The sequence below is a fragment of the Rousettus aegyptiacus genome, unplaced genomic scaffold (assembly GCF_014176215.1).
Source record: "Rousettus aegyptiacus isolate mRouAeg1 unplaced genomic scaffold, mRouAeg1.p scaffold_m13_p_12, whole genome shotgun sequence".
In the NCBI taxonomy this organism is placed as follows: domain Eukaryota; kingdom Metazoa; phylum Chordata; class Mammalia; order Chiroptera; family Pteropodidae; genus Rousettus; species Rousettus aegyptiacus.
This window is the reverse complement of record NW_023416287.1, coordinates 20,012,199-20,027,294: the sequence shown is the minus strand read 5'-3', so window position 1 is coordinate 20,027,294 and position 15,096 is coordinate 20,012,199. Positions and strand designations below refer to the sequence as shown.

At 45.8% G+C, this 15,096-nt stretch overlaps 1 protein-coding gene across 1 annotated transcript in view; it reads right to left on the bottom strand.

Moving 5' to 3' along the window:
- NOL4L (nucleolar protein 4 like) overlaps positions 1-15,096 on the bottom strand; it is a 123,069-nt gene that overhangs the window by 48,209 nt on the left and 59,764 nt on the right. The window contains exon 4 of the mRNA XM_016148812.2: positions 12,184-12,293. Within this exon, the coding sequence (XP_016004298.1) occupies positions 12,184-12,293 (110 nt within the window). The remainder of the gene's footprint in view (positions 1-12,183; positions 12,294-15,096) is intronic.

Here is a 15,096-nt window from a genome sequence, read left to right as displayed (position 1 = left end):
CCACCTTCAAGAAAGAAAAAGGCCTAAGGCTCGTTAATGAGGTAAACACAATCATCACCAGGAAAAATCTTGGCTTTGCTTCTTCGGTCCACCCAAAGCCATTATCTCTAATTGATCTCCAGACATCAGCTGCTGAAGCAAGCGTCTGAAACCCTCTTGCACCCCTCCAGGTCTGGTTATAAAGCCCCGGCCCACCCACCCACCCACCGAGTGCGGTCAGGTCTCCTGGAGTAGCTCTTTGCTGGGGTTCAGAGACCTGTCGGGGTCCCACATGAGAAGGAGCCATCAGGCTGCCAAGAGTCAGGGTGGGTCAAGAACCTGTATAAAAGCCACAACCAATAAATGCTCAGCTGCCAGGGGCCACAGCTTGTATTTCAGAGCCTTAAGCAGAAGGCTCAACAAAGCCACCAGGATCTCCCCCTCAGAAAAATGTGACTTTTTAGGAAGGCTGGAGAAAGCACACTGCCCAAAGTACCCCACTTGCTCTAGATGAGACATTCTGAAAATAAGTTAGGAGTTTAGTTATTGAAAAACAACAAAATTCCAATAGGACTTAGCCATAAGACACCAAGACCCCTCCAAGTCTCAGTCAAGCCAGGCACAGAGCTGGCAGGGGGTGGGGGTGGAGGCACAGGGTCAGTCATAGGTTCAGTGACCATCTGGATGTTTTGAGCCGCCCCTTCCTGGCTCTGCCTGGAGAGATGCTTCCTTTCCTGTTGGATCACTCTTATCCTTAGAGACAGAGCAGGGTGTCAGCTACCCAGGGTGCCTTGCAGGGGGGTTTAAAGTGAGAGCTCTGAAAAGACAGAGCTGCGGCCTCCCATTTATAGAGGCCCAGGTAGCAGCTCCTGACCTTGCTCCAGGCTTTTCCTTTGGCACAGATAAAGCATCCCCAGGCCAGCTCTGCAGGTAGAATTCTACACATGGCACCAGGCAGCTCTCCTGCCTGCACCAGTAAATTGTAGGCACTGTGTGCAATTTTTCTCCTAGATGATGAAGTTGAAAGGTCACATCGGTATCCTTGCATGGAGTGGTGTGGGTACTGGCAGCCTGGAAGGGGCCTGAGCCTTTCAGAGCTGATGGGGACAATGAGCTTTTTAGGTTTGAAGTATCTGTATCTACTAACTCCATTAGGCAACTGGCTTTTGAGACAGGATGTTGGTTGTTTTCTGCTTCTTTCTCACATAGGTCAGGGAAACCGAAGGAAAAAGAGATTCAAGACCTCTCTGAACCCAGTCTGCCCTGGAAAAACAGCCATAATGTTCATTTTCTTTGAGTGTTTAGAAGCTGCAGCAAGTTTCCAGAAAGTACCCGAGGATCCTCAACCATATAAACTGATCACTAAAACGATGCCCTATAACAAAAATGTTAGACAATGGGTTTTAGGCTTCCTTCTTTGTCTTCTCGAAATAGAAGTTTCCAAGAAAATTTTTCCTATCAAGTATAGAAATGCCCTATTTTGCTTGACATCATCTTTAAGAGGATGGGAACGCTGGCCTGTCAATGTTTATTGCCCCCAGATTCCACCACTGGGATCATGATGCTCCTTGCTCACAGTCCACTCCTGTTTTTATGTGTAAATAGAAAGGCCTGTGGTAACAGTGTCTTAGCTTAGCGTTTAGTGCTGACATTAATGGTGCCTCTGAGGTATTTTTCCCTCACCAAGAAAGGGATGCAAAAATTTTTAGGCATTAAACTATTTTTTTTTTTTCCAAATAACTATTTTGTCAAGCCAGGAAAATTTTCAAAAAAAAAGTACAACAAAGGTAGAACCATTTCTACTAAATATTAAAATATATTAGTTTAATGCTTAAAACAGTATAGAATTAGTACGTGAGCAGACGAAGAGAACGATGGACTGAATAGAACTAGATTCTGTTTCAGATGGAAACAGTAAATTATAAAAGTGGCATCTCAGATCAGTGGGAAGAAAACAGATTCTTTAATAAATGATGCTGATACAGGAGGGTAAGGCAGGATCTGTGTCTCAGAATGCACCAGAATAAACTCCAAATATTTTTTTGCTCTGTCAGCTGACAGGATCTAAAAGAAAGGACTCCCCAGTAGCAATAAGCACACCTAACACCCAGATCTTGGTTTTTAATTTGACTCTCCAATTTAAGGAATTGGAGCTCCTTAGCGATATGGCTGATTGAGGCAGGATATATATAAGATGAGCCTGGAGCATCTTGTAGTGCCTAAAAGTAAAGAAATACTAAAACAAAACAAAACAAAATAAAATCCTACCCCCCACCAAAAAAAAAAAAAAATCGATGAAGGTATTGTTGAAATAATACAGGAGCCAACTGAAAGATTTCCCAAAACTGAAACAACTTGAGAAGAAAGAAAGAATTGAATTATAACCCCAAATATAAAATAAATATCTATATAAATGATTGATTGAATAAATTTATAAATGAGGAAGGAGAGAAAAATCTCCCATGCACAAGAATTCCAAATAATGTACGTGATGGATGCTTTGCCCTTAAGGAGAGACTTAGGTGTTGGCTGCACACAGTGACTTCCTTCCAAAGTGTACATTATGGAGAAGGTGGGAAAAGAGTAACTCTACAATGATAAAACTTGACAAACATTATCTCAGCCAGGTGTGACCAAGGTCAATACCAACAGTTATGAATCATGTTGACATTATGTCCCCTTGATATAAGGTGGTACGAATGGCACTCTGCGGTCTTCCTCCTCATAACCCGTAACCCCTGTTTCCTATACTGATAGTAACATTACACTAATCCTCAAATTCTACGAAATACCTGACCAGTACTCTTTGAAACTGTCAAGGCACTTAAAAACAAGGAAAGACTGAGAAATTGTCACAGCCAATAGGAGCCTAAGGAGACATGACAACTAAATGTAATGTTATATCCCAGATAGGGCTGTGGAACAGAAAAAGGACATTAGGTAAAAACTAAGGAAATCCAAATAAACTACTGGACTTTAGTTAACAATAATGTATCAACATCAGTTGTAACACATGTATCATACTAATGTAAGATGTTAATAATAGGGAAAGTGTGTGGGGGATGGGTAATGTGGGACTTCTGTATCATTGTCTCAATTTTTTCTCTAAATCTAAAACTGGTCTAAAAAAGGTCTATTAAAAAAATGAAAACATGAAAGTACCAAAAGAAAACATGGAAGTAGAGTGGAATTAGCCTTTTTAAGACTCAAATGCAGAAGCCATTAAAGAAAAAAAATTTGATGCATTTGAGTACCTAAAAATGAAAATGACAAAACATACACACTGTAAAACAAGATCAAAATATAGAGGGCTATGGTTGGAGGAAAAAAGAGGCTATGGCCAATTCCGGGAATATAAAGAAAGAAAATGTAATCACAGTATGCTAATCGGCTCAGCTATGAATAATATACATACAGTCACAAAAATATAAATAATGATAGTGATTTATCTAAATAGAGAGGTATAACTACATTGAGGGATGGAGGAAGGAGAAATAATATGTGTGTTTATGAGAAGGTGTAAGAGCGTAAATACTGATTTCCTACAGCAAAAAAACTAAACAACAACAAAAACAGCCCAAATTGAAAAATCAAGAACTAGCAGTATGAGCATGTTATTTAAAAACAGGAGGTAAAATACTACAAGAGATACCTGGGAAAGAAGAAAAGGAAGCTGTCTCTGGAGAGTAAAAACTGAAGTGAGGTGTTTCAGGCAGGGTCTGCTGTTTTTTTTTTTTTTATATATATGATTTTTAAAATATGTATTCTTCTGACAAAAATAGAAATGAATACAAATAAACAAAAAGAACAAAAAAAGATAAAGGGCCACCTGAGAAGCTATTTCTGAGGGCGAGCCACACTGGGATTTTGGGGGAGGGTCTGAGGGGCACAGGGCAGAACCTGAGAGCGGCTACTCCATCTGCACATCTTCTCACACACAGCACAAATGCTCCAAGGATCATTCTTTGCCTGGAGAAATCCAAACAGCAGCCTTGGTCAAGGTCAGTGTTTTGGATGCTTTTTGTTTTTCTTGCCGCAGCACAAACCTTCCACAGTGCCTGGGATTTACTGAGGTTTGGACTGTAGCTTCTCAGATCTTGAAAACGGGGGCCGGTGGCATTTCAGGCCTTTCTCAAGCTCTCATAGAGGCGAGCTGGGCCCCCATGACACAGCTACGTAACAAGTAACAGCGGGCTGATCCCAGATGCCTGTTGAGGGTGTCTGAGAAGAGGGAGGCAAGAGATGAAGCAAGAGAAGGAGGCCAGCAGTGGACGAGGAAGGCCAGGAGTTGGGAACAAGGGAAGAGGCTGGGAACTGAGAGAGTGGTCCCAGCATACCTCGGTGGGTAAGCCCAGTGGGGAGAGGACAAAGGGACTGGGCAGTTAAGGCAGCAGACCCCACGTTCTCACAAATTCCACACCGTCCGTCTCATGCACATTCCTAGAGAGCAGACACAGATGTTCAAAGTTTGAAGACACTGGTCTAGAGAAGTAACTACAGCAAGACAGTAGCAAAAATTGCCAAAGGTAACGTAATGATGAGAAAGATGCTGAAGGCTACAAAGGAAAAATGCTGCCTCTCACAGTGAAGACTACGGTGTTCTTTATGTTCAACAGGACCAACCGCCCTCCTCAACCTCCCCAAAGGGCAGACCTCCAAGGTTAACGGGCTCTGAAATATCTTACTGGGAAACCGTGCTTTTGATCAACACAAAATACCTTTCTTTGCCCTATTTAATGCTTTTTGCCTTGAACACTTACCTATTTGATATTAATAGCACTGCCTTTTCTTTTGTTTTCTTCTTCCTTTTTGTGTCATTGAAAAAAATAAATAAATATCAAAGAGATTATGCCATTATAAAAAAAAAAAACAAGGAAAAATAACCCATCTGAGTGTTTTTGACTCGCTGTAGGGAAATTTAACCCATTTACATTTATTGTGATTTATTGGTGTTTGGTCTTATTCTTGTTAGCTTATTCATGTTTTCTATTTACTACATCTCTTTTGGTTGTTTCTTATTTTATTCCCCTATTTAATTACTCTTGCTGGGCTGATCGAGTTTTCTTTGTTTCTTTTATTTTCTTTAGTGGGTTAGAAGTTCTACGTTATACTTCTATTCCATGGAGATTACTCTTTAATTTAAAAGACACACATTAGAACCTCTGCTTCCTTAAGAGGCCATGAAGGGTTTATCCACACTGAACCAAAGCGGGGGACATGGCAAAGTTTCCATTTTGCTATTTCTCCCCTGAGCTGCAGGGCAGCCTGAGAAAGGGGAAAGAGGAAATCACCACTGCCATCAAGCTCCAGAATCTGAGGATCTGGGTGTCGGAGTCGGCACTCTGCGAAGGTGGCTCTCCACAAGCAGGAGCCCTGTGAGTCAGGCACTGCTTAAATAAGTGGCAGGCTCTGACTGTAAAACCCATTCACTGTGTTTCTTTTTTTGGGCTTACCCATTTTCTCAGGGTCCTTGTGAGCAGTAGGAAGGTTGAGAGTATGAGCGAAAGGCCACAAAGGGGGGGGGGGTAAGGACTAAGAGGGAGAAGGAACAGAATCCTGCTCTAATCCCTCCCCATCCCATGACCTACTCCGAAAGATACTAATAAAAAAAAGTGAATGTGGTTAGCCAAAAAAAATGGAAACAACCCAAATGTCTGTCAATGGATTCATGGATTAACACAACACAGTCTATCTGTACAATGAAATATTATTCAGCCACAAAGAGGAACGCGGTTCTGTCACATGCTATAACACGGGTGAACCTTAGACACGTTAAGGGAAATAAGCTGATCACGACTCCACTTATATGAAGTACTTAGATAATCAAGTTTATAGAGACAGAAAGTAAAAGAGTGGTTGGTTACCAGGGGCTGGGAAAGGGGAGATGGGGAGCTATTGCTTAATGGTTACAGAGTTTCTATGCGGGGTGATGAAAAAATTTTGAAAATAGATAGTAGTGTTGGTTGCACAACACTGTGAATGTACTTAAGGCCACTGAGTTGTACATTTTAAATGCTTTAAGTGGCTATTTTTATGTCACATATATTTTACCACAATTAAAAATGAAGTGAATGTGGAGCGCTTTGCAGAGTGGGGCCTGTTTCCTTCTCCACTTAGGCAGACGGGAGCCTAAGAAAGTTCTGCCCTCGATGATGCTCATTTCCTGCCCGAATCCTCACCGAGCTCCCCAGCACTGACCGAGGAATGGGCCAAAGGGCCGTCCTGCCCCTTGCTTCCAAGAAAGGCCCACTCTCCTCCTTTCCTGCAATTGGCTCTGGCCTTCTCCAGCCTGTGTCCTCTCAGCTGCCCCCACCTGGGCCCTGTCTGCTTGCTCAGATCTCATTTAAAAATAAGTGTTTTCTCCTGAACCACCTGGCAGGTTCCTGGACCCTTCCTATTTGTTTTCTGTGCTGGGTTACAGTTCTTGCCTATCTTGTCCTCTCTACTAAGAAGAGCAACTTGAGAGCAACTGTACCATCTTATTCCTCTTTCTGGCCCTGGTCTCTTGTATAAGATCATTCACTGTGCCTATTAAACCAAAGTTGCATAATAATATTACTGGCAATAGCAGTAGAGGTCATTGAGACTTCCTCCTTGCTTCTGATGTGCCTGGCACTGCGCTCAGCACTGAGCTTGCTTTGTCATTTACCCCTTGGAATAACTCTTAAGTGGTCGGTGTATTATGATTACTCTCAAGGAACCGACAAAGAAAACAATGCACAGAGAGGCGAAGCAATTTGCCCGAAGTCACACAGCTGGGTAGGTGGTGAAACTGGTAGTGTCGGCCTGATTCCAGGGTCTTTGGTTTAGGCGGGTGGGCTGGAATTCTGCCTGAGGACAGTGCTGCCCCACACTGGCCCACGGAAAGGCGCATGAGGGCCCCTGGGCAGGGGCTGCACACCCGGAGGCCCCGTGTGTGTCAAGGAGGTGGAGTCCTCCCCCTCCTCCCTCACCCTCCAGGACCCAAGGAAAACTCCGGGCTAAGAGCTCGCAGTGGAGGAGAGAGAGGCAGAGGTTAATGGAAGCAAGTAAGAGCCTCCATCACGCGGGCTTAAACAATGGAGCCTCGCGCCACTTCACACGCTGCTGGGAGAACCATTAAAACCATTAGCGGGACATTAGCGCTGCTCTAAGAACTGGAGAGAGGGGAGGCGGAGGAAGCTGCTGACAGCCGTCCTGCTCTGGGACAGAGCAAGGAGTGGGAGGGCGGCACGGGTAGTGATGTGGAAACCAAAAAAGAGCCAAGCAGGGGGTGCCTTGGGAAAGTCGCTGAACCTCCCAGGGTCTCAGCCTCCGCTTCTATGAAACGAGAGTATGTGTCGGGGAAAGGAACACAGATGATTTGTCTCTTTCCTTCTGGATCTGGATCTGATTTCTACAGTGGGGTCTTAGTTCAAACACTGAGATCTCAGGAATGATCAGGATAACGTCACCCATAATGCGGATATCGAAGTACATATGTGCCCCTACAGATAACTGAGAGTTCACAAGGTAGGGGTGACCTCTCCAACCCCAACCCCAGCCCCCTGCCAAATTCCTCTCCTGGTATTTCTTTAGGCATCGTATATTTAAGGCGGTCCCGGTTCCCAGGCCAAACAAAGCCTGCTCTGCCAGCATCTCTGCCAAGGACGTTTTCCCTCCACTAGCGCCGTGGGCGATACTCACAGGCAGCACACCCATTTCAGATCCTAATGAGCACGTCCGCATCCAGTAAGAGCGGAGAGAGGCAGGGCTTGGGGCCCCAGCAGATGCACAGGTTCAGGGATGGAAGAGATCTGACTTTCAATTCAATTCACGTTAGTGGTTGTGTGACCTTGAGCAAGTGCTGACTCTTTTCGAGACTCAGCTATGGCGTCTGTAAAATGAGGATAACAACGTGACCCCGAAGAGTTGTGAGGGCAGGGGGTAAAGCATGCAAAGTGCTGGACACAGAACAGGTACCCTATTAATGACTCACCTGCCTGAAACAGCGCCCACCCTGCTCGCTCCCTTGTCTCTCCTCTGTTCCTCCTCTGAGCTCTTCCTACGGACGCCAGGGTTGATTTCAATTTTCCCTGTCTCTCTCACTGAACTGTGAGAGCTGGCAGGGCAGAGACTTGGCTCTTTTCGCCACTGTCTCCTTGGCACCTGGCTCAGGTGCACAGTGGATGGATGGATACGGGTGAAGGAGTGAGCAAACAACAGCAAAATTATATAACCAGCTTATTTGGTAGGTGGAAACATCAAGGCCAAATGGGCAAAGAGACTGAATAATATGGAAAACCAGCATCAGAAAAACAAAGCAGATTGTAAAATGGTGCACACAGGATAATCACCTTTCTATTCGATATCCTGCAAGGGAAGACACCAAAATGTTCACAGTGATCTGAGTGGTGGGCTGATAGTGATTTTTATCATTGTGCTTTTGCTTTTTGGCTACCGATTTTCTATTGAGGCTGCGTGTTAACTTATGTGATTAAATTTTAAGAAGTAGGAAAGAAAACCAAACGAGACAGAAAACAAAACCAGCGGCTGCATGAGAAAGAGACCTCACACTCCTCTTGGTGCACACGGCCCTGAAAGGGGCCTTGAAAGATCAGCAGCTGGGGCTGGAGCTTGTTGGTCGCAGCCTCCGGGCCTATGAGCTCGGTCTGAACCCCTCCCTCCCTGGGACCTCATCTTATCAGAGGAAGCTCCGAGTCAGTCCACATTCATGAAACCTCCCTATCCTGACCCCTGCAAGAAAATGTATTCATCATCAGTACAACTGAATGTGATTTCAGTTCCACATCTTTAGGAGGGTTTTCCCAAGTAAGGACAAAAAAAACAAAAAACGAAACAAAACAAAACAAAACAAACGATTTTATCATTCTACTCTCTCTTATTTTCAGCTAATTATGGCCACTGTGATGACAGCTCCTGGAGTCTGTGTCTTAGGATGGAGGTCCTGGGAGGGCGGAATCCGACCCCCAAATGTCTTACACATTGAGGATGCCATAAATATTTACCACGTTGAATAAGACCTCCAGAAGAATCTTTTTGTTTGTTTGTGAATGTTGCTATTGGATTTTCCTATTTCCTAACACCCTCATGGAGAAGAACCCATCTCCCACATTACTGATCTGACATGACAGCAAGCAATGCGATTCTGTCCATTTCACAGAATCCATCACCTGTTCATTGCCTGTTCAAAGCAAAGTAAGGGGAAATGTCCTACTTACCCTACTGTTTGTCTCTTGGATATCTAATGCTGGGGGAAAAAAAGGAATTAGTGTGATTTTTCTCACCCAGAGTTTGTAGATGTAGAGCTTTGTTCAGCATTAATAAAATATCAGTAATCCTGGCTCCTACTGACTTAAGATTGGGTTTATTTTCCATGTAGCTTGTGTGAGTGGTTTGCAAACACTACAGGTGTCCTCTGCATTTCATGGTCAGAGTGATGAGCAAGGGATGAAACCACTTTTGGAGCCTGGTCTTGGGATGTGGGATTTGACAGCAAAAGAGCCAGTCCCATGGCTGCCTTTGGATAGGGACATTCGCCCACCCCAAGAGGAGTCCTGCTTTGATTTTGCTACAGGAAAGAAGCTACTAATTCAAGTATATGTATTTATTTTTAGTTCCAACTCAAGCTGAAGAATCAAAGACTTCTGGGTCCTTGGCCCTTCCTTGCTGCTGCAGATAAATAATCTGGTGAGCAATGTAATTTTTTGTTTCACCATGTGCTTGGCTATAAAACAGGGATAACAGTGCTGCCTTGGAAGCTGAGGCCTTGAGAACTCATTGCTGTGTGTGGAGTGCTGGGGACTGACAGACGAAAGGCCGCAGGCACGAGGTAAGATGCTGCAGCTTCTGCCACGTGTGGAAGAAGGGTTTGCATCTTTGATCTCCTGCAGCACACGGGAGAAAGCTGGCTACTTTCAGAGGGACCCCACCTGGGAAGCTTCGAAGGAAGGCGAGGAAGACACAGTCAACTCCATTGCAAGCAGAGGCCACCCCAGTCTCAGCCTCAGCCCCAGCCGGACACTGAGAGCGCCCTGCAGACAAAAGCCTTACCACAATCCTGCCTTCCTCTGGGAACTGTCCGAACGTCAGTGGAGCAGTTTACCCACCTCGCCTCATGAACTTTGGTTCATCTGCAGATATCCACCACATGCCTAACACTGCCTTCACCTTTGTCTTTACCAGTAGAACTCCTCACAGTTTCTGCACCAGCAACAGCAGCATCTCAAATCCTCGTGGGTGCGATCTTCCCTTGAGCCACAGGGTTCTTGTACAAGCTGTCCCCTCAACCTGGAGCTCTGTTGCCTTCAGATTTTGCTCTTAGCTCAAGCATCCCTTTCTGAGGCAAAGCTTCCCCGACCCCTGCCTCTATCCATCCCCACCCACGTCTAAGTACACAGCTGCACCATGATGGCTGATTAACCTCTCCCTCGACTGTTTATCGCGACCCGCTATGAGCTGGGTATTGTGTGTGATTTTTTTCGTTAGTGTCTGTCTCCCCCTAGATCATAAGAAGAGCCAGGTGTGGTGCTCTTTGCTCATCCCTAGCCCACGGAGTAGGGCTCCATAAATATTCCTGGCATGATGTAACCCTTGCTAATGCACCTAGCCAACAGTCGTAATCTCCCTACCCCCAACGGTAAGAAATATAACAGGTTCCATTAATGACGGGTCATACGTGGGCTATGCTGACCGCTGCTGGTTCTGGTGGTGGTCTGGATCTAATGCCATTTCGTAGGAAACAAAGAGCCATGGGGCTTTACTCAGGGCTATTCAAGTGGCTCAGCACTTCACTCCTCAAGGTGACGGACGAGAATGGGTGATAAAAATGTGAGAAGCCAGGTGCCTGTGACAGTGTGGATGGCTGTCGGGGAAAAAAAGGCCAGGAGTCCCTCTTCGGTGGAAGTTGGAGGAGCTCTCAGGCTGCACCTGCTCTGTGGTGTTTAGATTTTCTAACTACTAGCAGCCCTACTGCTTCCATTCCAGTACAGAAACAACTTTGCCACTGTGACGATAAAAGCCTAACACCATTGTCCCCGTTGACATTATCTCTGATTACGTGAAGTTTGTTAGGGATGTGACCATCGCAGAACAGACACCCCCTTGGGTGAGAAGACGTGGGAGAAACAGAGGCGAAAACAGCTCCACTACCCAGAGCAAAGTTTACTTCATTCAACCTTGGGGGGCTGGGCACGGTGGGCGCGCCATTCCTCCTCCTTAAGGGAGTACAAACTTGGTATGTTTAAGCCAACCAGCTCAGGTCCTCAAACTGGGCGCTACAGCCCCAGATGCTACCTGAACATGTCCTGCTACATCACCTTGGAGCTGGCCTCGGAGCCATGTATCCCTCCCCCACCCCCTATGACAACACTTGCGCAGGTTGTCAAGGAGACCAGAGTAAGCAGGATGGCATGCGCCCAGGGCTAGAAATCAGACTTTCAATGAAAGAACCCATTCCCCCGGTCAGGCTACAGAGATATGGTAGATTCAATGCCCCGACAGATGACAACACTTAAAGCTGGAGGTGAGAGATTATTACCCTGGTTTTAGGCAGCGGCAGAGGAAGGTGGTGGCAGTCACTCACTCGTCCTCTTTTGAAAGACAGTCAGGATACTTGCCTTGCAAAGGGCTAGGAGGTGGACTGTGTGGGGAGGCAGGCAAGAGTGGTTTTCTTTTAATAGCCTGTTTCCAGGGTGCCTGACAACCCTTGGCACTCCACAGCTGGGGAGTCTTGGACAGCCAAGGGCCTTATCTTACCCGGGCCATTCGCCAAGGCCCATCCTCCTGGCCTGTCTGGGCCCCAAGAGTGACAGAGGCCACAGGCTGGCAGCCAGGGCCCCCCTCTTTCGTCTCCCTGGGGAAAGGAGGTGAGTGACATAGCAGACAAAGGGCAAAGCAGAGAGAGAGAGCCACCCAGGAGCCAAGGTCTGCAGCTCTTACCCGCCCCCTCCCTTGTCCCTGCCCTTGGGGAGAGTTTTGTGAAGCCTGAGCTCCCTGGGTTTCACGGAGACCCAGCAGGCCGCCTGCCCAGCAGACCCTCTAACTAGGAACACATTCTTTCCCTCCCCTCTCGGCCTGGACTGCACAGCCCAGATAACCAGATAAGGGCCTCTTTGATTTCCACCGTGTTTACACAGGCAGCAGCCCCACATCTTGGAAAGGATCAACCACATCCAGGCAAGTTAGGACGCCTCCAGGTAGGGTGAGGGGTGACAGAGGCCTTACCTGCTCCTGAGAATTCATCACACGCAACTTCATCTGCTTCAGGTACGTGGAGGTGAGGGGCATGTTGTAATCAATAATCCCGGAGACCAGAGGAGAGGGAGGCTCGTTTTCTGGCAGAAAGAACAAAAGGAACCTCTTTTAGTCTGTGCAGCAGGGCAGCACACCCTGTCACCCACATGGAGAACTCGACACAGAGTCTATGAGGAGGAAGGACAAGGCCAGAGGTCACAAACTGGTGGCTTACCCACCATACCTAGCCCGTGCAATGTGGACTGCATGGCACTGAAAACATTTTTCAATCAAGTGTCAGTGTGTATTTATCTATTTTTAAAATTTTTAATTATAGTTGACATTCAATATTATATTCGTTCAGGTATATAGCATAGTGGTTAGACATTTATATAAGTTACAAAGTGATCCCCTGATCAGTCTCATATCTACCTAGGTCTGAGTGTTTAATAAGAGAGTTCACATTTAAAAAAATCAGGATATTTGGCTTCTTTGACAAATGGAAGTCTGGCTACACAGGGCCCGTAGTCTCGCACGGCAAACAACCACTGCAGCTGTGCAGCAGCCACTTCTTCTAGATAGGGCGTGAGCTCTCCATTTTGCCACAGTCCCCACCATTCCCTACTACTGTACACTTTCACTCAGTTCTGATGCTTGCTAGGCCCTTGAAGGCATTTATGTTTCCAAACCCAGGAGAATCCAGCTTTCTTCCTGGTGAACAGATGCAGCCACCACCCCACCCTATCTCTCACCCCCACGGCATCCCCCCCAAAGCACTGTCAGGTACCATATGGCTCATAGCTCTGGGCCAGGCCTCCAGTACCCCTTACCCCCAAATTCAGGTTCCTCCTTAATCACACACAGCATTGTTCCTCCCATTTATTGCTTTGTTGTCCTGAGGATCAAAGCAATGTGTGTTCTTTCTGTAGAGCATTTGCGAAGTGTGAAAAGATGTAAAGAAAAATTTTTTAAAAACCATAATTGCACTAAGCAGCTTAGCATATGCTTCTGTTTACTTTTTTCCCTGTGATTTCTCTTCTTTATGTCCTTGATATAGTAATGCGTACAGAAAATTATAGTCCGCTTCAAAAAAATTTTTTTTACTTAACATTTTGTCATAGGCATTTCCCTCACCACATAAATCTTGTTTATAAATATAATTTTTATAGCCAAGTACTATTTTACCATAGTTTAGTCATCCCCTTATGATTGGCTATCTGTTATTTCGTATTAGAAGTGATTATAAATAACACTGCAGAGAACATCTTTTATTATTTTTTATTTATTTTAATTTTTATTTTTTTTTATTATTTATTTTTGCAGGGAATATCTTTGAGTATGGATATTGGCCCAAATTTCTGATCATTTCCTTTTAAGAACAGATTCTAAGAAATGGAATTCTTGGGTTGAAGGGTAGGAATATTTGTTAACTCTTGAAACCTCTAGCTAAGCTGCCTTCTGGACACTGCCCAGCCATTGGTTTTGCATCTTAGGTGCTACTGGGTGGCACACAAGACAGATGAAAATGCCACGGGAGTAAGGAAGATGGGGAGCATGAGTAAGAGGGAGTCCATCACCTTTCTCCCAGTCCAACTTCCCCTTCAGAGGTCTCCTGCTTTGACTAAGCTCGAAACCCTGGAGCCGCCTTTTGGGACCTGTCCACAGTGAGCAGGGCTTCCTTTACCATGTAGTTACTTGACCCTGCTTCATGCTCTGCCTGGGGAAACAGGCTTTGTTGTTACCTGGTCTCTGGCCTCCTCCTCCTCCTCCTTCCAGGATTCCAGGCCTTCGACTCAAGGTTTCCCCTTGAGTGCCTAGTTCTGTTCACGGGCTGGGACTGTAGTATGTGAGTGGGAGAAGTGGGACAGACTCCTAAACTAGCTGAAGCCTGCCCTCCGCGGTTACCAGTGTTCCCAAGAAACGGGACAAAAGGGGAGTGAGTGACAGGGCCGAGGTAGAGGAATGCTGAGAATAGAATACCCAAGGTGATTTGCTAACCCTGCCACTCCAGAGCTGGAGTTCAGGCCGGAAAGGCCCCTGCAACCTTGAAAACACTACACTGAGTGAAAGGCACCAGACACAAAAGGGCAAATTTACTGTGTGATTCTGCTTGCATGGACTATCTAGAACAGACACGTTCATAGAGACGGAAAGTAAAACAGAGGTTATTAGAATTGGGAAGGGGGGGGCGAGGATGGAAAGTTATTGCTTCATGGACACACAGTTTCAGTTTGGAGTGATGAAAAGCTTTTGGAAATACCAGTGATGGTTGCTCAATGGCACGAATATAACTAATGCCGAATGGTCCATTTAAAAATTATTAAAATGGGGAGTTTTATGTCATAAATATTTTACCACAGCAAGGAATAAAGGCCCCGGCAAACAAAGGGGAGAAAACTACCCAAAGGAGAGAAGGGACATTCTTCCTTGGCAAGGACAGAAAAGAGGGTCCACGCGATGGGGCCCAGGGACCAGGAATGCCATCTTGGGGTGGTATACATGCGGTGACTGCGCGGCTTAAATAACATTTCTTATCACATTTCATAAAAATGCAGAAGGTTGTTTAGCTTTTTAAAGCTATGTTGTCAAACACAGAATTTTCGTGTTCTTTGAGGAAGAAGTAGATGTCACTAATAGAATATCTCAGAAACTGGCTTGAAATGGACCAAACTTTTTTTTTTTTTTAGAGAATTCCTCTCGGTTCGGCAGCAGAGGGGCGCTCTGACTCCAACGCGCATCAGCCCCTAGGGTGCAGATGTCCAGCGCCGCGGGGAAACGAAACTGTGCTCTTGGGTTCTCGTGACCTCTTCTCCTCGCCATCCCACTATCCATCCAGACTGAGCTCCTTAAACTCGGGGGCAGGTTGGACTCTGGCACCCCCATATCAACAGGGTTGGATGCAGC